This window comes from Hesperophylax consimilis, chromosome 14, assembly GCF_061612785.1.
Source record: "Hesperophylax consimilis isolate HC1 chromosome 14, BYU_Hcon_1.0, whole genome shotgun sequence".
Classification (NCBI taxonomy): Eukaryota; Metazoa; Arthropoda; class Insecta; order Trichoptera; family Limnephilidae; genus Hesperophylax; species Hesperophylax consimilis.
In genome coordinates this window covers 19395098-19420017 of record NC_142849.1, presented here as the reverse complement: position 1 = coordinate 19420017, position 24920 = coordinate 19395098, and the positions used below count along the sequence as shown (strand labels likewise).

The 24920-nt window shown below is 35.1% G+C and overlaps 2 protein-coding genes across 2 annotated transcripts; one reads left to right on the top strand and one right to left on the bottom strand.

Moving 5' to 3' along the window:
- The first annotated feature begins 301 nt into the window (after positions 1 to 301).
- LOC149418015 (basic phospholipase A2) lies at positions 302 to 2058 on the top strand. Its single transcript, XM_089639880.1, has 2 exons — positions 302 to 546; positions 1788 to 2058. Exons 1-2 carry the CDS (start codon positions 302 to 304, stop codon positions 2056 to 2058), a joined length of 516 nt encoding a protein of 171 aa, XP_089496006.1.
- Positions 2059 to 7203: 5145 nt separating this feature from the next.
- Positions 7204 to 22450, bottom strand: LOC149418014 (CDK5 regulatory subunit-associated protein 3). Its single transcript, XM_089639597.1, has 9 exons — positions 22300 to 22450; positions 21712 to 22125; positions 18710 to 18862; positions 14510 to 14737; positions 11555 to 11689; positions 10755 to 10916; positions 9503 to 9696; positions 8954 to 9125; positions 7204 to 7436 (listed from the first exon to the last, which is right to left on the bottom strand). Exons 1-9 carry the CDS (start codon positions 22303 to 22305, stop codon positions 7365 to 7367), a joined length of 1536 nt encoding a protein of 511 aa, XP_089495723.1. The 5' UTR covers positions 22306 to 22450; the 3' UTR covers positions 7204 to 7364.
- Between the last annotated feature and the right edge of the window lie 2470 nt (positions 22451 to 24920).

The following is a 24920-nucleotide window of genomic DNA, read 5'->3' as shown; positions in this document are numbered from 1 at the left end:
CTTGGGTTTTCCGAGCCCCAGATGCGACAATTTTGCTCGTTGACGAAGCCACCGAGGTGGAAATGGGCCTCATCACTCAAGATGATTTGCATTTGATTCACTCAAGTGAATTTTAATAATTTCAATGCGTTGTTGAAGCGTGTATCGTTCCATTTTTATTAATGGCGTAGTTTCTACTTGTCAAATGTCAAAAAATAACAGCTTCAAAAGTAACATCTACCGAAATAGCGGGCTATTCAAAATAACACCTCTTATCGGAAAACCCTGTATATATTTTAATGCTTTTATTAAAGCTTTCGTCATGATAAATATTTTTATCTTTGCCAATATTTACAGGTCGATAGATGACAATAATATTGACCATTCGGAAAAGAATGGAGAAGAAAATGAACAGGGTGAAATAAAAGAAGTGCGGGGGAAGCGAGGGGTGACGCACCTCTACAGCATGCTGTCCTGCGCCACGGGCTGCAACCCCCTGTCCTACAAGGGCTACGGCTGTTACTGCGGCTTCCTGGGCTCGGGGAAGATCATTGACAGCATAGACAGGTTAGTCAGCAACATACATACATACGGTAGACGGTGACTGGATAACTCATCAAAATGACAATTCAACACATCTATAAAAAGTACTATAAAGTGATGAAACACAAACCAGGTTAAATACATAAATGTAACTATTTAACCTAGTTTTTGTTTCATCACATTTATTCACTTTTAATGACTTTACATCACCTTTTAAAAGTGAATTCAATAGTCATTTTGAGGAGTTATCATGAAACCCTCGTAAACGTAAATAGTCACACTTGCAATAATGTACACTACTGACTCCGCTGAACGCGTACGGGTGGCTGAAGATGGGGCTAACGTCTGAACGCTGTTCGTGGGTTGGCGCCAAGATCCTTTGATGTCTGCACGAAAACCGACAATAATCGGGTTGGCCGGCCAATGTTGGCGGCCACCAATACACCAAGTGCATAAATAACTCGGCCCAATGGTCCTGTACACGTTGGGCCAATGTGTAGTAGGCGCATTATAGACTAGTAGTTCTGTGAACAGTTGTTGTAGATATCACATTCAAAAAAGTATATTTCTAGTTTTTTCTTATTTAATAAATCAATACCTACATTTCGCCTGAAATCGTAAGATTTGTAGATAAGTACTATACTAAACTACTCAATTAAATCATGTATTTTATATTTAATGTAACATTTTTTTATTTCAAATAAGGAATTATACAATTTGTCCAAGAAAAGTCACCATTAGACAATTCTTTTTTCAAACCTTCTTCAGGCAGGTAGGTACCATATTTTATGTATTGATAATATTTTTTGTTGGCATTTCACGCCAAAGGAGTGTTTTGGCAATAAAATTGAAAAAATGCGAATAAAAAAGTCTAATTAAACATGACAATTTCACACAAAACGGCCACCATCTTGAAACGGCACATACAAACAAATTTACAGACAGACGAAATGCAATATATTCTATATATTAGATAATGCGTTGGTGACTTTGATACCTATCTGACTGTCATGAGTGCAGTTTCAGTAAGCTGTTCTGGGCTGTAGTTAAAACAGGAATTTGTTATTCTAACTCAACTATATGAAGCTATTATCAGCATAAGGCAGTTGATTTATGACTGGTTTGGGATGAGTAGGTACCTTATTCATTTCCACCTGGAAAGTGAAAGATGGGGGCGGTGATAGCCACTCAGAATACGTTGCTATTGAATATTTCCAAGCTATTAAGTTCTTCAAAGTTCTCTATTACCTTCATATTAATTTCAGATGCTGCATGATGCACGACGTATGCTATTCGTCCGTCAACTGCCCGGTGTTCTTTGTGTACTTCATGCCGTACCTGTGGCGGTGTTGGCGTGGTCGGCCGCTGTGCGCCGTGGACCACCTTGGATACGGCCATGCCGATAGCTGCGCGGCCCGCCTGTGTCAGTGTGACCAGCAGCTGGCGCTCTGTCTAGCAAGGAGACCGTGCCCTAACAAGCGGGCGCTATGTATGTCTTCGCCGTGGAGGCTGTTTCAAAATATTGTGATGTTGTAATAATCTAATGTTAGTTTATTTTTATTAATGTAAGCACGGAAATGAGGCAACCGTGCTGGCAGAATATCTCAGAAAGCTCAGGAGCCAATCTCTGTGTTTGTATCACAAACTCTTTAAACAAAAGCTCCCGGGTTAACAAAACACTTTGTTGTTTTATTAGCTCGGATTATTATTATCAGGCAGTAGGAATGGTTCTGCGCGCTGTGGGCCTATTTATTAAAGTTTCAATCCCTGCATTACCTACAAAGGCATCTATGAGTAATCTCTTAAAATAATATCTAGGGAATCACAGTTATGGAATTATGAGGCCTGATAATTGTATTTTCAAAAAATTATTCATTTCTTGAACAAACTGTACAGAGGTTAATGACGGTGAATGTTTTAATAAACAAATTGAAAGGATAATTCCTTATGATTTCCTCTGGCCTAATCTGCTGAGACGAATACGATGTATGTGGATGTTCCTCAGGCAGTTAGGGGCCGTTCAAGTATTATGTAAGCACTATAGGGGGGCAGGGGGGTCTTTTCTTTGCTTATTTTTGATGACATGGGGGGGTGGGGGGGTCGAGATAGTGATTACGTCAGCACTGCTCAGCAGTAGTTATTTTTTTTTACACATTGGCAACCCACATATTGTCTATGTTTGAAAACCGAATACATATTCCCCCGAATCCCCATTCCCACACGCTTAAAAAACAGAATACATTAACAGAAAAATGCATATATGTAGGTACCAATTTTTACGTAAGCATGAGAGGGGGGGGGTTAGAGTTTTGCTTACTTTTGGTGACAAGGGGGAAGAGGGGGTAAATAATTGTAATAAATCTGCTTACGTAATACTTGAACGGCCCCTTATGGGTGAGAGTTGAGCCACCATCCATGGTTAGCTACAATCAGTGAGTTAATTTTCCATCACAAGTACATAACACTACACAAGACAAAATAATAAACTGTACATAAATTCAGTAAAGACTGAACGCGGTAAAAGAAACATAGGCGATGAGGGTGTGCACCAAAGATAATAGAATATAAGGTGTGCACGTATACAATCTCCTTCCCGATAGCTTGACAACAGTAAATAGAATGAAAATATTTAAGAAAACACTGTATGCCCTTATGATTAGTGAGCAAATTTAAAATGTACTTATGTAAGTTCGGGAATAGTAAAAAATAATATTTAGATTTATTTTAATGTATATTTTTATGTTAAAAAAGTGAAATATGTATATTTCTTGTACCAAAAAAAAAATTAAAAAATGCAGACCTTTTCAGAAAGCGCCGTATAGACTCCTCGCGCTCATTCGGTAAATGCAAATTCTCCGCTATATTATTCTCAAATAGTTTCTTCAAGAGAGGATGGTCTCTGAAGATATCACCGATCCTCTCCTGGAAGCAGGTGCTTCTCATTCATCGAGCATAGTGACGTTGTGATGTTTCTTGATTTCTGAAGATATTCTCGCTCTACAGACCAGAAATGTACTGGACACTTATACCAGTGACGTTGACTACAAATCGCCTGCTTGGGATTGGGCTAAAAATGTGTCTAAATGTGTCAATAGGCCAAATTATTCTTGTCTCTAGAAAGGAATGCCTGGAGGAACAAAGATTTTTTATTAATCACCGAAAATTAATTACTTAAGTTTGTTCAAATAATTCTACACTGCAAAAGCAAAATGAACCTCATCAAGTCATCTTAGAAATATGTAAGAACAGATAAAAATTCATTCTGCCGTCTGATACAATAACGTTGGTGAACTTTATTAGATGGTTTGGGCTACTGCAGGGGGGTAAAACTCCGATCGAAAATTGGAACTGAAATATTGTGATGTCGTATGATTGCCTAACTACAACCACCAACGAAAAACTCTGAAATTCTATGAAATAAACTTTCAGAGTTTTTCATTGGTGTGTACTATAATAGAGTAAGGATGCCATTTACCGGGTACTTTTTTTTGATCAGCCATAAAACGAAGAAATGATTGAATTTTCTGAAAATGAGTTTGTATGTGTATAACTGTATTAATCTTTTATCATGTACGTACAATAAAAATAATTTAGCGGCCGTACTTAAAAACACAAAAGGAAAAATATGTGAAAGGAGAAATTTTGTCTTTGAAAAAAAGAGGTCCTTATATCGGGTACCATACCTGCCTTTTATCGGGTACCCGGTGATAGGATGCCTACCATTTATCGGGTACCCGGTAATACGCATAAAAAAGTATTTCTACAGGTGCTTTGATTTTTTTTTTCAATAAAACATATTTAATTAAGTTATAAAAAGGCTGTTTATTTTCGTACTGTTGAGTTCAACCGTTAAGGCAAATATCACATATGAAATCGAAATTCCCGCTACCGGAATATTCTACGTGAGCCCATTTTTTACATGCAATGCATTTTATCCAATTTTCTCCTCTGAAATTAGATGAATATGCTTTGTTACAGTAAACGCACGCTGCATCTTCTTCATCGGTATCTGGATCATCGTCGGTATCCATAAAAATAACAGAGTCATCGTTACTCTCACCACTGCTGGAATCTGATGTGTCCACTTTTTTTTGCTTCTGTTTCATCTTCTTTGTATTTTCAGTTTTCGTCTGTTTTTTCATAATGCGTTGTTTACCTTTAACCAAATTTAATTTACTGACGCCTTTCTTATCTTGTTTAGCTAAAGACTCAATTAAATTGTTTTTGTATGGGGATCCTGAAATTAAACAAGCAGATCCAGTTCTTTTACTTGTGTTAGGTTTAACAGTGGGTAGTTTTTTTAATGTCAATACATCTAATAGGATCATTGCTTGAAGATGCAGCAGGGGTATCTATAGTACCAACAGTTGCCAACGAGATGTGTGCCAGAATCAAGTAACTCAGCTTCTAGCGTCATATTTTGTGATTCTTCCGGTTCTGAAACATCGTGAGGAGCAAAATCGTGGTCTCTGAATATGAAACAATTGCAAGGAAATATGCCACTTTTGCGGAAACCATTGATGGCCACTTCAACAGTTGCACTACGTTGGTATGCTTGCCCCATAAAACTTGCGACTTGTAATGGAGTCACCATTCTTCCGACATTATTCCTCAACCACGTAGTTACAGCTTTTGAATAATATGTTTTAAATGGCCCCATAAAAGATAGGTCTAGCGGTTGCATCTTATGAGTTAAATGTGGGGGTAAACAAATTATTATAACGCCATTGTCGCGGGCCATGTTGATTACGTCAATATTTCGTGTATGCGAGTAATGACCATCCAGAATAAGAATAATTTGATCCCCTTTAGAAGGCCTGGTGTATTTAACGAAGTGGCGAAACCAATCAGTAAAAATATTTTGCTGAACCCAGCCTGAAGGATGGCACGCCGATATAGCTCCTGGAGGAGATCCATCCATGAGTTCTGCTTTCATGTTTTTACGGGGAAATATGAGCATCGGAGGTACGTAGTTGCCAGATGCACTCATACATGTTATAACAGTTATGAGGGCTCCTCTTTCTGCAGATGTTATAGCTCCGACTTGCTTCTTTCCTTTCAGCGATAATATTTTTGGCAATTTACTTTGCACAACGCTGATATCAGTTTCATCTAAGTTGTAAATTCTAGTTGGGGAATTATCAACACTGTCTAGTTGTGCCTCCAAAATATCAAAAATTTTTGAAACATTGTCTGGGTTGAAACCTTTAATGCGTGCCAAAGACGTGCCTTGGGGCTTCCTCTGGGCAAGATAGGGGTGTCTCTGTAAAAATAATTTAAGCCATTTTCCACCAGCAGACCTTTTTTCGACGTTAAACGGATGTGGTATTTTGTTTAAATCGGCAAGTTGAAAAGCTAAACTTTTGACATCAGCGAGAGTGAGTCCGTAGAACCGTTCATCCATTTGAATACAGTACTGCACAAGCTGTTTTTCAAATCCTGCTGACAGTGTAGGCTTTCTTCCAGACTTCTGGGAAATCAGTTTGTCGATGCAACTTATTTTGCTTCTTATTTCTCACGTAATCTTCCAAAGTAGTCTGTGGGACATGGAACTCCCGGGCTGCTTTCATATATCCCATCATTTGGTTTTGAACAGCTTCTATAGCTCTTTTCATATCTGGAGGATCCCATTTTTTACGTGTTGAAGTTGCCATCTAAAACAAATATTAGCTGAAAAAATTAAGCCTTTTATCGGGTACCCGAAGTTGGCCATTACCGGGTACCCGGTATTGCGGATATCACAAATCTGAACAACGAAATGATGACAGAAACGTAACAGAGCGATGAAATGTCCAAAGAATGCATGTCGTGTGAACTTAACTACATAGGTTAAAAGAAAAATTTTAATAACTCTAAAAAACACTTAACCTTGTTATCAAAATATGCCGTGTTAAAACTGCCTTGATAAACTATTTATCAGATTTTTTGCAAAAATGCCTGCAACTTAATGAACGTGCAAGTGACGATTGTCGATCTTCGCCTTATGATGGCGGATGGTAAGATCTTTGTTTTACCGGTCGATTAGTTCGCGCAGTTGGCACCAGTTTCGACATAAAGGGGTACCCGGAATTGGGCAACTACCCGGTAAATGGCGTCTTTACTCTAAGTAAGCTCCGAATGAGAATTTATTGGCACATCTATGGTTTTTTAGGTCCAATTTGTTTCATACAAAAGCCCGAAGATATCAATGTGAGTGGTTTATTTATGAGCTACTGTCAAAGAAAAAACATGGTAGATACTCTAAGAATATATAGGTAGGTACTAAACCAAATGTAAATGTGTGCCTCACAAGAGTTCAAATAAACCAGAGCTTCTATTGCTCCACGATTTGGGTTATTTAGTACTGTGGGAGAAAAGGAAAGTGGAAGAAGAAGCGTGAGAATAGTTTATTCAATTAAAAGATAATATTTGAAGTGATCGATAACATTGAAATTTGACGTGAAAGTGAAAAACTTTATTTAAAAAAATTGTACATTTTTGAAATGTAAGTGATTATCAACTAACAACTAGAGAATTTTCAGTATCTGGTGTAAATTGTCAATCTGTTGATTTTTATGTAAAATAGTTTGGTGTATTTTGTCAATGAGTTCATTGTGTTGGCTTTGTGCAAAAGTTTACAAGCCATTTTTTTGTAAAATCTCCACATTAAAAGTAATTTAATATTTGAAAAACTGTAATAAAATTGTATTAAATTGTGTTCAATAAAAAAAACATTTACGATTTTTTTTTATTTATTTCATATTTTAAATACAAATGAATATCATATAAAATTATATCCCTATACATATACATAATGTACATATTAATACATTACATCTTTCCCCAAAAATAATAGTATGATATTATAACGTCTTCACTCCGCCCATCAGGTTAACAGTTCGCTTATTGTATCTCTTTGAAATATCGGCTTCGATCTGGAAAAAACAAAAGACATAATAATTAATCTCTCACAGAGGGGGAGTAGATTGTATTGTTGTACATGAGCTGGGAAATAAAAGAATGAATGAAGTCTATACCCAGCGACAGAAAGAGAAAAAGAAGAGATATCTCAAAAGAACAATGACACTGCAATAATTTGATGGAAATGTAAACATTTTTATGTACAATTAACAAAGTTTCGAAGAGGAAAGTACTAATTTTGAAACCCTTAATTTATTGCAATTATTTAGATATACAATGTATAGTGGTCGTTGTCGGGTTAAATCTTCTACATTGGATATTTGTACCTAAAATGAGAGACATTCAGTATTCAACCTCTTGATTGAGTGATATCACGGCCATGGCAGAGCTGACTATGTGACAATACAAGGTACCCTGTTTCTGTCAAACAGTCATTACATCACGCAATAGAAATTGCCAGTGCCACCAGGTTCATAATAACAATCCTATGTAAAACAATCAGAACGTGGTTTTTAATACAGAAGTTTTGTATGGAACTTAGACACATATTCTTATAATAAAAAATCCTTTGCCACAACTTAAGCGAGGTAATAAAATTGAGTATAATAATACTAAATATACTAATAATACTAAATATCCAGGCTATTTTTTCTATGACATATTATGTCCTTGACTCTTTGTTTCTAAAAACATCAATTAGAAAAATTCAGTTTTCTGGGCAAAAATATTATATTTATATTAAAACACATTGTGTGCCAATATACAAATTTTCTAAAACACGAAACAAGATGCAGCGTAATATACACTGGTTGCAAATCTCAAAAATAAATTAATTTTTTAGGTTAATTAATATAATTATTTATATTAAACATTTTTTTAAATATTTATTTTTATTCCATATTATTAAATAAGATTGTCAAATGAATTTTGAAGTCTAAATTCACAATTGCTTAAAAACCGTCGCAAAATCAGCCTATAGTTAAAAGTGGGGCACCGTTCCACTGACATCGCCGTAATCGTCTATTGCGCATGCGCGCCGATCAAGACCATTTAAAAAGATGCCGCAAATTTGAAACGATCTTACACCTGATCTTGACCTTACTCAAGATAAACAAATAAATTTATTGAACATATTTCTAGAGACTCGCTAGAGATATGAATGGGGAATTTTTATAAATGAATATCGGTTCTGTATCGTGCTTGTACGCAATACAGCGAGGAGTCAAACCTAGAAATGATTATAAATGGGTCCCGCGTGAGAAGCATTCGCGTTGAAATGATTATAGATGCTTCCCGCCGGCTGGTGGTTAAGTAACCTGATGATTTCTATTTTAATAAGATTACATTTTATACAATTAATAACTTCTTCCCCCCAAGGCAGATGTTTTAAAGCCAAAACCGTATAGATGTCTTCTTGTCCTCTAATTTTCATAAAAAAATATCCCACAATATTTTAAACTCGATTTTACTAAAAATGTCACTTAACAACTTCTTGCGCTACACTGACGATATATTAGAGTGAGATTGGTACCTGCAGTTGTAGCTCCTTAGTTTTGGTGATGATGAGAGAGAGGATGGGAATAATGGCTTTGACTTGGTCGTTGGTCTCTTTCTTCTTCTGCTTGGCCACCTCAATGAGGGACGTCATCTTGTTGCTGATGGTCAGCTTCTGCTTCAACTGCTCGGCCAGGGTATCCACGTATCTGAAACACAAACACATTGATATTAATTTTTTAATGCATAACCCTTCTGCACCAGAGGGTGTAATACACTTCCCCCAAATGAGAGTTTTATGCAATAATATCTAAGTTGTTTTTTACATCACATAGGTACTCTTTAATTTAGGTAATCCTAGAAAAAGTATGTATTTGGTAATCAATCTGCATTCAAACAAATATCCCGTTGCTATTTTTTAAGATATTCCCCCTCCCTGTTCTTCTGTTTCCGAAACTACACAATAGTTTATTCTTAAGCATTCAGAATATGTAAATAATGGTTCAATTTATTGAAATTGAAATGAAAAAAATTAGACTTTGAAAAAATGAAATTTCATTAATATTGGTGGTAACATTTGACATACCTGGGAGAATGTTTAATGTTGTGAAGGTGGTTGACCTTCTTATCGGTGAGTTCCCCGATGGTGATGGCCACCAGGTCCAGCATGGAGGCGATGGAGTCGGGCGACTCCAGCGGCAGGTCCTGCAGCGAGCTAAACGTGCTGAACTGCGTGTCCGTTGATATCTCATAGAAACGCATCTTCAGGAACGCCTCCAACTGTCATGAACAAATGGCAGAATGTGAAAATCTACAATGACTCTTAAATACATAACTCCTGGGAATACAATACTAAAATATGTATTGTACATTTTTAAAACAATTTTTGAGATCAAGAAGAGTGTCTGTGGCGAACACCTGGCGGGAGGCATCGAATTGATTTTCATACAAATCTACAGGTTTATTCCGAGATTGAAGAAATTTTGCACACTTGATCTTCAAAACAAGAGGAAGGTCACTGTTTATATCTGATTTCTAAAAACTCTTTATAAAGGCCGAGCAACGCCAGGAACTTCAACTAGTATTTGTATAAAGAATAGTGTTTGAGGGTTTGTTTTTTATGCAAATCTACAGTTTTATTCCGAAATTGATGAAATTTTGAGAAAAGAGGAAGGTGCTAGATTAGATTTTGAAAACCGACCCTCCATTCCCCTTTCCCGCCCCTTAAAGCAGAATATGATACTTCATGGTGAAATTTTGCACACTTGACCTTCATACGTAATTAGAGGAAAAGTACTGATTTCGAAAAAACTCTGCATAATTCACTGGTTACTGCAGCTAGTATATCTTATAATATACAGAAAATATACTTAATCCCCTTAATATACCTGCATAATTATCTTAAACAAAGGGTTTTGAGAAAGAAAATCTATATAAATAAAAATGTAAATGTTCGTTTTTTAAAATCTTAAGGCTTCAAAAGTTCTTCACTGATTGCTTTGAAATTTTGACACAACGTTACATTCAAATACGCATGTTTTTTTATATACCTATATTACGTAGATGTCACCTGTGCCAGGTAAAACATGCTTTTTTGAAAAACAGTGTAATCTGTTGGACAAATATGCATATTTAAAAAAAACATCGCCATCTTTTGGACGTAAATGTTACGCAAAATGCGCTATTTTCTTTCGATCTGCACAGCAGACTGAGCCACAGCAAGGCGCGGCGGGGTACAGCTTGTGAATAATAAATTATCTCGGATGCAACAATCGTACATAATTAATTCCAACTAAGTTAAGAAACAAAAAAAATATGGGATGTTCTTTATCTCTTACCTCCATAAGCTGGTCAAGGAATGCAGCCCTGGTGGACACATTGTCTAGCAGAGTGAGGGCGTCCTTCCCGGTAGCCACTCCCCCCAGAGTGCCCCCGTCCTCCACCACGATCCCCGACTCTTCCAGGGTCATGTTCACCTCCATGTCGCCCAGTGAATTATCCTGAAAACAACAACATATGCACATTATAAAAGAGATTTTAACCATTCAGAGCGTTGGATTCATCTTTGACCTATACGCAGCTACGCAAATTTATGCAAGAGTAGTGCCACTACTGCTACATACATATATTTATGCATTCGACTTTAGCGGCTGTATATTATGTAAATATGTTATAAATTTTACGGATAAGTGAGCCAAAAAATAGTTTGAACATTTATCTTACTGACATCTGATATTCACTAGTTAAAATATTCTTATATAATCATTGAAGACAATATTAGCTCAAAAGAAAATGATACAGACGCATCTAGGAATTGAACCCAGCCTTGCCGTGGCGCGAGCATAATTGAGGACAATTAATGAACTTTTTAAGATAAGCAATTCATAAATCTGTCAAGAAATAAGAGGGTTATAGCAGTTTATAAAAATGAGTTATACGCCAAATAGAGCACCGTGTACGAGTGATATTTTATGTATATCAAGAATGCGGTGAAGATTTTAAGATAAGCTGCCTCTTGGTCGATATTTGAACATCATATTACGTGTATAGCGGTGTATTAGTTAAATTCATATGATTAATTCAATCATCATCACTGTCAGAAATTTACAGGTTTGTAATATGGATAAATGGAACTTGCCTTGACATCGTCCAAGCCATCAATGCCGCCCCAGTCAATGTTTTCAGCTTGGGCTTCCTCTGCACCAAAATCTATTGCTTCCTCAAGATTTCCAAAGTCTATGGCTCCCCCATCATCACCATCGCCAAAGTCAATCTGGAAAACACGTAACATTATTAATTACCATTGCAAAATTTTTCATTTTATACATAACCATTGGTAAAGGATATTTAACAAAAAAATTACATTAACCCCACATGGGAGGCCAAGAGCAAAATAATTTCCTTCATCTGTGGGATGCTGTGTGGATGGTTTTTTTTAAATAAAGGAAGGAGTGGAAGTTCTGGGAAGGAAAGTTTATGAGGGGTTGGTAGGAATTAGGGGGTCAAAGGGGCTCCCTCGACCGGCCTCTCCCAATCCAGCTCGCCAGGCCATTGGTGGGTAGACGCAGCCGCCGACAAGACCTGGAAGAATCTCATCCCATGAACCCGAGCACCCCTGCTATGTCTCCAAACAACCAATTGGGGTGACCTATGGCAGAGATATTGGTTATCAAATTAATGGTTCCCGGGGTGGCGGAACACATATCCGCCTCCCAAATATATGTATGTATGCATTCAGCAATGAATAATAATACATAATAATTAGTGTTTTATTATTTTTAGATTTTTCGTAACCAATATTTTTATATATTTATTTAACGCCCAGAGGGCTTTTACATGGTTGGTAGTATACATAATTTTAATTTGACAGATACTTTAAAAGTTACAAAAAAAATATGTAGATATAATGATATCCTCACTGGGATCTAAATTCTATCCTCACTAAAAAAGGATTTCATTTACATATTATTAAGATTTAGTAGTATGGATAACATAAAGTAATTAATAATAATAATAAATGGCTATGGCAGGCTTCAGAGCCGATATCTTGTTTCCTATCTGAAATGAGAGTAATAGTAAGTTGGCATTCTCAGACTATAAAAATATTGCCATTTGTTATTTCGGCTACTGGCATTATACCTAGCTCTCTCATTCAAAACTAAGGCGTATTAGATCTATCAAAGAATTTATACATAAAAATGCAAAAATCCGTCATATTAAATACATGTAATGACCGGTCGGTCTCACTCAGGCGTAGTGTGTTCAATTCCTCGGCTGGCTAAGTCCTCAATCACAACACAAGCAAAAAATTTCAGCTTACTGTGGTGGTAGTAGGAGATTTTCAAATATTGTCAGGTTATTCGTAACCTGTGAATGTTTGTCTTTCTTTTAAGAAAAAAAAAAAAAATAGGATTACGAAAGATTTTTTAAATATTTATACTGAGGGATCAGTAGGATTTATGGGTCCAATTAGAAGTTCTACCAAGCCGAACCCTCTGATATGAAAATATCTGAAGTCTGTGAATTATTTTCCCATTTGATCTCTGGTGAGTTGACGTGTTTTTGATCTTGTATTGTTTTGTATTTATTATGCTTATATAATGCACTTGCATAATGTTGATTGACTAGATGATAATTTGTGGAAAAGTGTGTGGAAGGGTTTAGTTTTTCCTGTGGGAAAGATTTAACCCGGACATAAAGTCGGAAGAAATAAAAAATAGTGTTTTTTCTGAAATAATTATAAATATATTACTTGGTGTTTTTTTGTTCAGTCGGGTGGTTTCAGTTTCAGTCTGTATTTGGATATTATCTATTTTTGATCTCTCTGTTTTGTATTCAGCTTTTTATTTGAGATTTTAATGTTTAAATATTATTGTGAGTTTTGAATGTGTGGGATTTTGTTGTAGAGTTTAGAACCACAGTATAGGAAGCTTTTTTGCCCAAATGTTGTATTTGTAATTGGTTGTTGGATATGTTTTTGACCCTGAGATTTTCTAATATATGTGTTTGGTGTTATTTCTTGTGTTTTGTATTTATTTATTTATTAACGGACATCGTCCAAATTACAAAATAATAACACGAATAAAGTAAAATGAAAAATATAGGAGTAGACAAAGGTACATGAAAGCAAAGACATATGGTAGATATAATATAAGAAAATAAAGTGACAAGTCGAATCAAATCAAGAATACTCCGTGGGTCAGGACCACAGGACACTTATAATATTCCGTCACTTGTTTAGCGACTGGCAAAAATTATTTAGACTTATCCCAAAAAAGTTAAGGTTTTGACTTGAGTTGACCAGTCTACACATTCTGGACAATAGTGAATAATTGTTTTTTTTTTTTTTTTGTTTTTTTTATTAGTAAAAAAAAGATACACGAATTACATAATATAACAATTACATAATATAATTACACAATATAGTAGGTTATTAATTACATAATATAAGTATTCGATGTACCCCCATAAATAAGCAGGGCTTGTGTGTATAGGGGTGTTATAATAATATAACAAATAATATTATAATATTATAATATAACAAATAATATCCATAATTTGTCGAATGATGGTTGAGAAAGAGCAGTTCATTATTTCTGAGTCTTTGCGAGGGGATATTGAAGGGAATGAGTTGCAGTAGAGTAGGTGAATCAATAATACCATTTATAATTTTGAAGAAGCAAATGAGGTCATTTCTTTCCCGACGGACATCCAAAGGAGAGAGGTTTAGAGTTCGTTCAATTTCATCATATGAGTATTTGCCTTTTTCTAAACCTAGCCTCCTAGCAATCCCTCTTAAGAACCGATGTTGAACAGATTCAATGCGTCGAATGTGGACAGCATAAAAAGGAGACCAAATAACACAAGCATATTCAAGATGGGGGCGAACCAAGAATGTAAATGAGTATTTGATTCAGAATAGAGTTGTTTCATTGACATTATGTTAAGTTTGTTGAAGATTTTGTCAGTGCTAGTTCTTACAGGGACTTTCAGATTAATTTTCATTGTTGCTTTAATGAATGATTTTAGGATATTATCATGTAATGGGTTAATAACTTGCTGTTGCATAAAAACATAGTTAAATAAAACCTGCCTCTCCATTTCCCTCATCCTCCACGTCCAACTGAATCATGATGGCGTCGGGCTGCACGCTTAGGGGGGCCTCCCCATAGCTCCACTCGTAGAGTGTGGTGTTGCCATTTTCGGCGATGAAGCGCACCAGCGGCACGCACACTTGCGCCTGCTCCGCACTCACAATGCAACGCGTGAATGAAGCGTACAGGGCTATGGCAGGCTTCAGAGCCGATATCTTGTTTCCTATCTGAAATGAGAGTAATAAGATGGATTAATGACCAGTTATTCCCTGTCCCAATACGTACTAATTATATCATTTGTAAGAAATTCATTTCATAAAAATGATTGCTCTTTAACAAGAAGTAACTAACTAACCATCACGACGTTTCCACGAGGATAGACAGCCAAACAATTCGTCATCTCGTTGTTTCATTTACAATCACACATACCTTTCTGTTATTTTATTAATAGAACAATATTGTGGAGCGGAAAGTAATAACAACTAATGATGAAAATTGTAATTTTGAGTAAAACGTGTTAAATTTTTTTTGAAATGCGTAGTATTTACTTGTAACTAGTGTTGAAACTTTTCCATGTAGCTCCATCTGTGTAAAACCTTTAGAAGTAATATTTACAAAGTAGTTAAAGAAGGGATGGAAGATACCAAAAATGCGGTGGGAGCTAAAACATGGTTGTGCGCGTTAAAGTTGTTATAACATCCAGCTCCTCAATTCTCAATATTCTGACTCTTAACATGGCCCGAATGCAGCATTTGGTTCACTTGATTGTGCCATGTCTTCCTCGGGCATCCCTGACTTCTTATATCATTCACATTCGCGTCATTCTCCTTACACTTCTTTGTTGGTTCATTCGCTCTGCATGCCCAAACCATCTAAGCGTACCTTTTTTTGTATTCTTATTCAATACGCTTACATCGGCTTTGAATTCTTCGCGAATCAACATAACATTTGTAAAGCATTCAGTATAATTTCTCTGCCAATTCCATGCGTCACTGCCATACATAAGAAGTAAGCAATACACATTAAAATATTAAACGAAATTAAAAATATTAATATGTACCTATCCCATATTAACAAATATAACGGTACTGTAATTTATAATCATAACATGCTACCATTCGAATGAGAATTGGATATTTTTCTGTTCCTTTTCACCTTTTTAAAATCCAAGTGCTTGACTCTTCAGATTGTACTTTCTGTGGTCTAGAAGTAGGAACTATAGATCACATATTTTTGACTGCCCCTCTCTTCTATCAAGCCTTATCTAAATTCGCCTCCTCTCTATTCAACATCTCATACCTTTTATGTTTGAACTCGACTCCAATCCTCCATATAATTATGAAATTTGCTCATTTGAATAAAATTAATATATAAATTCACCATATCACCTTCACTCTCTCCATAATTTGAAATGGTGGGCTAGAACACCTTTGAAGGGAAAAAACCATAATTTTTGATTAAAAAAAATGCTATGCTAGATACCAATTAACCCAATCGCTGCCATTTACGCGTATCGGCGTACGAACGATCCGTGCCACAACTGCCATCTACGCCGTATCACGTAAATCGCCAGTATGAATGTTTCGAAGATGATATTTCTAAGTTCTAACGGTAGATGGGGCTAAATATTATTTTGTAAAATATTATGAACTGTTTCTTTGCGACATCTCTGGTAAAATATGACAATTTTAATTGTTTATACTACGAAAAACAGCATCCAAAAAAGGTCAACAGATTTCTTGACGAAGTCGTTTGAATCTCCCGCCATCGCAGCGTCGTGTGTGTGGATATCACGTGGTTCTTATTACGTTCTCTGTGGTGTGGTTCTAAAAGTTTTTTTAATATTCGGCGGAAATGTGGACTTGAGTTTTTATTCCCGAATTGAGAATTTAGTTTGCGTATTTTTTTTTAATTTAGTTCGATATTTCTTTTCGTGTGTACTTTTATAAAATCATTTTTGAAACTTTATTTTTAATATCCCTAAATATGTCAAGACGCGATCTCAATGAAGAAGAGATAAGAGAATTCGTCCTCGATATTGACTCTGAAATTGAGGAAAGTGATGATGACTCAGATATTATAACGCAACTTAGTGACAATGAAGATGAGCCTATGGAGACTGAAGTTACCCAAAGAACTTCGTCAGGAAATTGGACTGTGAATTCCGGAAATTTTAAACCAATCATCCATCAATTTAATGATTTTCCATCTGGAATAATCGCGACCCCATTATTATCAGAAAATTCCCCGGAAATAAATTTTTTTGAACACTTTCTAAATACAAATATAATGGCCGAAATTGTCAAGGAGACAAACAAATATTATCAAGCGACTATTAGAAATAAAGTTATTTCTGAACATTCACGGCTTCGCAGGTGGAAAGATACATCAGTTAATGAACTCTACATATTTATTGCAGTGACAATGCTAATGACCAGAAATAAGCACCACACGATAGAAGAGCACTGGTCAAAAGATCCCCTTCTGACAAGTAATATATTTGGCAAGACGATGGCAAGAAATCGTTACCAGATATTGCTGAGTATGCTGCATATGTCAGACCCTGATTCTCAAATTGCTGGTGACAAATTAAATAAAATTAAACTTCTGGTCAATCACACTCGAAAAATGTTCAAAGAAACAATGGTGCCATACGAAAATCTTTGCATTGACGAGAGTATTATAGAGTTCAAAGGACGTCTTAAGTTTAAACAATATATTCCATCCAAACGCCATCGGTTTGGAATAAAAATGTTTATTTTGTGCGACTCGAAGACAGGTTATATTTTAGATATAATTATTTACTGTGGAGATGGGACGGATGTCACTGACAATCAATGTCTTGGGGCTTCAGGAGCTGTTGTCACCACTATGTTAAATGACTACCTCGGTAAAGGCCACAAATTATATGTAGATAATTGGTACACTAGTCCAATATTATTTAAATTTTTGCATGACCACCAAACTAACGCATGTGGAACGGTGCGAAAAAACCGTAAAAACATGCCAAAATTCAACAAATTGAAGAAAGGGGAAATTACTTCTCAGTATTCCGATTCACTGATGGCATTAAAATGGCACGACAAAAGAGAAATTCACATGTTAACGACGCTTCATGATGATAAAGTTTCTCCAACTGGGAAAATAAATTTTAGAACTGGAGAAGTAGTTTCGAAGCCAAATTGTATTCAAGATTATAATAAAAACATGGGCTTAGTAGATAAAGCGGATATGATGATAACTAGTGTAAATTCGCTTAGAAAATCAATTAAGTGGTACAAAAAAGTTTTCTTTCATTTAATCGATTTATTTTTACTGAATTCGTACATTATGCACAAAACCGTTACTTCCAAAAACATTACTTTTCCTGATTTCCAATTATATGTGATAAGACAATTATTAGAAAAATATCATACTACATCGCACCCTGAAGTTGGTCCATGTACGTCACAAGATGTGCCATTACGGTTATCTGCCAAAATGCTAGTAAAACATATGCCGATACCTATACCCGCAAAGGAAAAAACCCAAAAACCTTATAAAAACTGTTATGTTTGTTCTAACACTAAACTTAGACCAAAAACAAGAAAAGCGACGAAGTACATGTGTGGCGAATGTAACGTACCGTTATGTGTTTGGCCATGCTCAACAATATTCCACGAGAAAAAAGAATATTCATTTTAAATCTTTAAAACATTGTGTAAATAAAATGTAGTACAATTTAGTGCAATATCAAATATAAAATGTGAAAAAAGTTGGAGAATCGTTGCCGACTCGATACAATCCATAATGACATGTGAGTGTTTATCTTATATCTCTTTGTTTATTTGTGTTAGTGAGTCAGCACTATGGCGGTTCACCGCACTCAATTATTCTGTCGGTGTTTATTATTTATGTCGAAAATACATAACGGGACACACTCGAGGATTCAAATATCTTATCAAGTATGTACCAAAGATATCAGTAATGAGCATCTAGTATAAACAAAGCCCTCAATGGCAATGGGAATGCCGTAAAGATTAATTTAATTGAGAACTTAAAAAAGGCTGAAATAGCTTGGCGTGTGATAGTTGACAGAGTATATTGCTTGGGCAGGCATTGGGTTAAGTGTGGAACAACTATTAACAGTTAAGTCGTTTCTTATGGTGCATAAAGCAGAAACATAATTGGACAGCATTATTAATTCACATTGTACAAACCTTTTCATAAATTTCAGGCAATTCGTTGACTTTCTGAACGAGTTCTGTTTTAAGTTTATCTCCCGAGATCCCAATCTGTTTGCAGAAAGCGTTGAACTCCGCTCGGGAAGCTGCCTCTCTTTTGGAATACTCGGAGATCTTCTTGTCACACTCCTACAGCAATTCAAGGTTAAATTAGTAAGGCATGTTGATAATTAAAAACAAACATGACAATTTTTTTTTTTTTGAAAATTCAATTTTTTGTATGAAGATTTTCAGGAAATTTTAATTTGAACGTGCGCCGCACAGATTTCCTGAAAAAAGCCGAATTTTCGAAAATAAAAACAATACATTTTTGGCTACAACATCAATAATGCCATTTTTTTATAATTATAAGCATTCTTGTACACCCAAAAGTCACGAGCCGCCACTGCTTCTATTCCTACTGTTAGGATAAGAAAAATTTACTGACACACATTTCATACATTTACTCAATATATTAGTCCCGGGGAGAGATTGTATGCACGTCATAGACTATCGTCCTAAAAGCTGTTGATAAAAATCATGCGTTTTACATGATAATGAAAAAGACGGAAGATACTAGAATGTCAAATGTCTTTAATCATATTCCCATAGACATTTTGCAAAATGTAATTTTTTTACAATTGTATTCGTGAAATATTTTGTTAAGATTATGCTGAGGTGTCGGTAATGTGACCATCCAATTTTAGAATATTGGAATTTTCAGAACACTTTTATGAAAAAAATACATTTTAATATATCTCTTGTGTTATTTAACTGTGAGAATGATATGTAATCACAGAAATATGAATATTAATAGACTAGAACTTAAAGGTGAGGGGTAAAATCAACAGTTGCGGAACGCAGAGGGGGAAGCTGACGGTGATTCGTCAATAAATCAATCTGACAGTATATAGGCATCTCGCATTATAACATCACCATTTAGTTCTTAAAAGTAAAATCTGCTTTTGAATGAATAGACATTTTTACATGGGAGCGCAAATTACTCGCCACGTTATGAACAAATTTGCGAAGTCCAAATTCGGCAAAATAAATTTCTTCTATTTTCACAGTCGAATATTTTGTTTACGTATTTAGTTAACACACTTTTATAAATGTTCATAATTTACTTCCCAGTAAACAACCATGAGCACACTTGAGAATCGCTACATTCGACCAATGTTGGAGGGTTGTCACAACTGCTCTGTTCCTATTAATAATAAAATAATGTAATCTTTAAGAAAATATATAACATTTCACTTTTAAGAAGACAATAGAAAAGTAAAACAACTAAAAAAACAAATGAAATTATATACACACAGCTTTTACCAGCGATTCCTAAGAGTATTTGGAGTAAAAATTTGGACATCATTTTGCCGTCCGATGACACTTTTTCAATTAAAAACAAAAAACATGATTTTCTATCACACATCGCCACTTGGTATAACCTAGCGCATTATGTGACATGCACTCCTTCTCGTTCCTGCAGTACAGTACATACGAAACAAGCGCGTACCTAACACATGGTCCATTGCGACGTGTGATAGTATGATCCAAAGATAATATATGATCGGTGGCGACGTGCGATAGAAAAATATAATATTTTTAATTTTAATAGATAAAAAATATCATCGGACAGCAAAATGATAATACATTTTTCATTCCAAACATGCTCACTGTATCTACATTTTACTTCCAAACATACCAATTTTTCACAATTGATAACCAACCATTTATCCTATATTAAGTGTTGTTTATGAGTTGTGTAAAATTCAAAACACGTTTAGTAACAACGCCATTAAAGTGGAATAAATTTAAAAATGATTGGTTTATTATCCTTTTTTAATACGACGGAGTTCCAGCAAGATATAACAGATGAAAAAATAGAAGTTCCAAATGATAGGATTATGTATTTTATCAAAGCGCAATAGGCGAAGGCACATCCCTGATTCTTATGCAAACGGCTTTGTATTTTGCGTCCAGATGTATCTCGATGTGATAGTATATGTTTCTACAACCGATCCATATTATACGATGTGAATAAGCTTAAAATAATGCTTACATATGGAATGTAATATGACAATTGGGTTTATTCTCTTTTTCACATCTATCTTTACAAGTTTTCATAGCACAAGCCACCATTTTGCCGTGTTATTTCGTAAAATGAACCGATGATGCCTCGACCATAGCTCGACGCTAGTTCGCACAAGAATGATGACGTCACATTTTCTATATTCACGGGAGGCTATACGCGAGCCCAGCCGGCTCCAATGGAACCGGTATGGGGAGTGGGGAATAATACGCTTTTAATCACTTAGGGCAGGTCTACTAATATTCATATGTCTATGTATGTAATGAATTCCTTGATTATTATTTGTAAAAATGTAACCAATTCAATTTTATGTTTTTATATGTAGGTGTGTATATATATTTATTTCTCCAGACAAATATTTTCGACTATGCAAGTAAATCCATGCATACAAATAAACAAAATTATTTTACTAATTTGGGTTTTTATTACAACCCTACGTATTTATTCATGTTTGAATACGAACAAAATCTTATGTATCTTAATCATCGGTGAAGTCAAAGGTCCTGTCAATTATACAAGAATGGTCACTGTCACTCATCTATATTATAGAAGAATGGCCACTGTCACTCATCTATATTATAAAAGAATGGTCACTGTCACTCATCTATATTATAGAAGAATGGTCACTGTCACTCATCTATATTATAGAAGAATGGTCACTGACACTCATCTTTATTATAGAAGAATGGAAACTGTCACTCATCTATATTACAACAAACAACTTACCACATACATTTCATTGAAATATTCCATGATGTGTATACGAGCTCTGCCTGGGAATACTTTATAATTCATTACCAAACTAATGAATCCACACGTTATAAAATTGAGTCTATTCCAACTCATTTCGAGTATGATATTACCTTATGAATGGTTTCTGTAATAACTATAACATAGATTTTATACTCACAGATTGTAACTGTTCAAATTTAGCTATTTGTTTCTTCAAACTTGGTACTTCATAATTGACATTTCGAACCAACAGCTGTGCCGCCTCCCCGAGGTAAACATTATCTTTCTCATACAGATAAGAGATCTCTTGCCAATCCTTCATTCGCTGGGATCCATACCGCCCAAACAGATTCTTAGAGTCTGCCTCAGTTTCCTTCAAAATGTCAATAATCTTTATACAGTGGAAGTAATTGATATGACTCCCTGTCAACAGTTTTGCGATGCCATCGTGTATTGGCATGTCTTGTATGGCATTGTTGATCTTTTCTCTGATGGGTAATATGTTCTTCTGCCAGTCTTTTTTGACATGTCGCCTACTGACTAGCCAGTCTAGTAATTTTCCAGTGTGAATGTCAATTGGAATATCAGCTTCCTGCAATAAGAGTAAACATGAAATATAGTTTTCAACGTGCATAAATTTTTCTGAATGTTGAACAGTAACATTTTTACTGGAGCAGAAAATTGGTGTGGTTGACAATTAAGGTAGGATTTAAGGTAATAATAAACAAAAATCTGTATGACTCTTTGGAACAAATGGTTTACTCACATTCATTTTGATGTTGTTAATTTATATTATCAGCATATATTTATATCAAGATACCTATTGTAATAACGTGGCACATAATATTATCAAACGCTCTACTTGTGATCGAGAGATTTTATTCATCTGTCAAAGAACTGAAATGTCAACATATGCTCGATGTTCATGACTGTCACGCAATGTTCGTATCTGTTCGTAATGTTCGGTGTTCTGTCAAAATGGTGCGTCGGTTGGCAAATTTTCGCGTAAATTATTATTTACGTAAATAATATTAAATAAAATATTTTTCAAAATCGTAAATGCAAAAAGTTGTTGTTCTTTGTCATTAAGTTTAATCAAATGTTTGTTTTTTTTTTAAATGCATAAAGTAGTTGTAGGTAAAAGTTTACCAAGTATTCAACTTGTTCTATATGTACTACCTACGTAAGTTCAAGTTTGTAACCTGACAGTTTTTAGGTTATTCCAACATAATTTATTTTTTATTATATCGATCAGCTTATTAATATTATTGATTAATGATTATCCTGTTTTATCTTATTGTTTTGGAGAAATTAAAACTTTTTAAACATATCTTTTAAAAACATATTTTTAAAAGAAAGACAAACATTCCCAGGTTACGAGTAACCTGACAATATTTGAAAATCTCCTACTACCACCACAGTAAGCTGAAAATGTTGCTTGTGTTGCGATGGAGGACTTAGCCAGCCGAGGAATTGAACACACTACGCCTGGGTGGGACCCAAACGCGATGTCAACTCGGCCACCGACCGGTCAAAAAACTTATGTTACCATAAGTTTTTTTTCTGTTCAAAATAAGCAGAAAAATGTTGGAATTCATTTGTCATTTAAATGTACAGAGTTAAAAACTAAGTTTCAGGACATTTTGACTATGGAAATGGAACGTCGAAGAATTGAAAATCATGTGACAACAAGAAATGACTGGAGTAAGCACTGACAAAGAACTTAAGGGGCAGTTCTGTAGGGCTCTAGCTACAGAAAGAAATTCCCGTTGCTTATTCTGCTTCATTTTCATTTGGTGTAATACTTCACGAGGGCGCCCCTGTCTGCACAATGCAAATACAGAGGAACTATACCGCCACCCGGTTGTTGAACAGGCAAGGGAAGGGAATCTTTTTACGAAAAAATAAACGATAATTACATGGGACGGTTTACGGAAAAAAAAATTGTCAATTGGTCTACGGGGCAAAAAAGTTTGGGAACCTCTGATTTAGTGAGTGTAAAAAATAGCATTCTGAGTTCTGACCTATAACAAGTTGGGAAGGTTATTTATAAACATAAAATGATCTTTTTTTGCCATTTAGTCCCGTTTTTGTGAAAAAATCACCTCGATGGCGCTCCATAAAGAAGCTTAAGATTGATTTTTTTCTTTATTAAGTAATTCATCAATTTACAGAGTATAATCATTAATGTTAACTAAAATAATTCATAAAATTAGTTTTCACTGCTTTTGATTTTTAATGTTTCTCTTCTATAGAAGCTGGAGCTTGTGTCTAGAATAGTGGTGAGCACATAAATGTATTGGTGAGCATCAAGATGAAGAATATTAAGGACGGGTTGTTTCGGAGAATCTGAACAATTCATCAAATTTCAACGTTCATTTTCAAGTTCTGTGAAATTTTTTTTCAAGTTCTGTTTTTATTTCAGTTTTGTCAAGCAACTAGCCTACAATGATAGAAAAACAGAACTTGAATAAGTCTTTCACAGAACCAGAAAATGAACGTTGAAATTTGATGAATTGTTCAAATTCTCCGAAACAACCCGTCCTTAGTGTTTGTAGTTATGATTGAAATATGAATATTAAAATTTATAAATAACTTAGAATATAGTTTCATCATTTTTGTGTTTTTACATTGAATTTCTCTTTAATCGCTTTTAGTAGGTGTTTTTCGTTTTCGATTGTTCTGATATTTTCGGGTGGTCTGTTGAAGTATTTTTTCCCTAGATACAGGGTGTATCGGCACTAACCCGACAAACTTTAACCAGCTATTCCTTAGCACATTTGGAGTAAAAAATGTTATGGGCACTTTGCTGTCCGGTAGCATTTTTTTTCAATTAAAAACAAAAAAAAAAAATTTCCACACTACATCACTGTCATTGGCATTGCGTTTCGTGTTCAACAGCTGTTATAAGCAAGTATGTCAAAAAGCGTCTTCGCTCTTTCGCACACACTAAATAATAATAGTTAAAAATGAGACGAATGGTGCCGTGCCATTTCGTTGTGATCGTAAAAGTGCGCCAATATAGGTACACACGTCGTGCATTATTCAACGGAATTCGAATAAAATATTTGCCAGATGGGTTTTCAAACTTTGACAAAGGATAAAACAGTGGTGACATGTGGTGAAAATATGAATAGTAAATTTTTTATTAAAAAAAACGTTACTGGACAGCAAAGTGCACATAAGATTTTTTACTCCAAATATGCTAAGGAATAGCTGGTTAAAGTTTGTCGGGTACGTGCCGATACACCCTGTATATGTAATGATGTTGAGCAAAAGAGGCGTTACATTTTTGTGTTGGAAATATATGTTTTTGACGAGTACGATTTTTAGTTAAAAGGCTGTGATTTTGTTTTTTTTTTTATTATTTGAATTATTATTTATTTT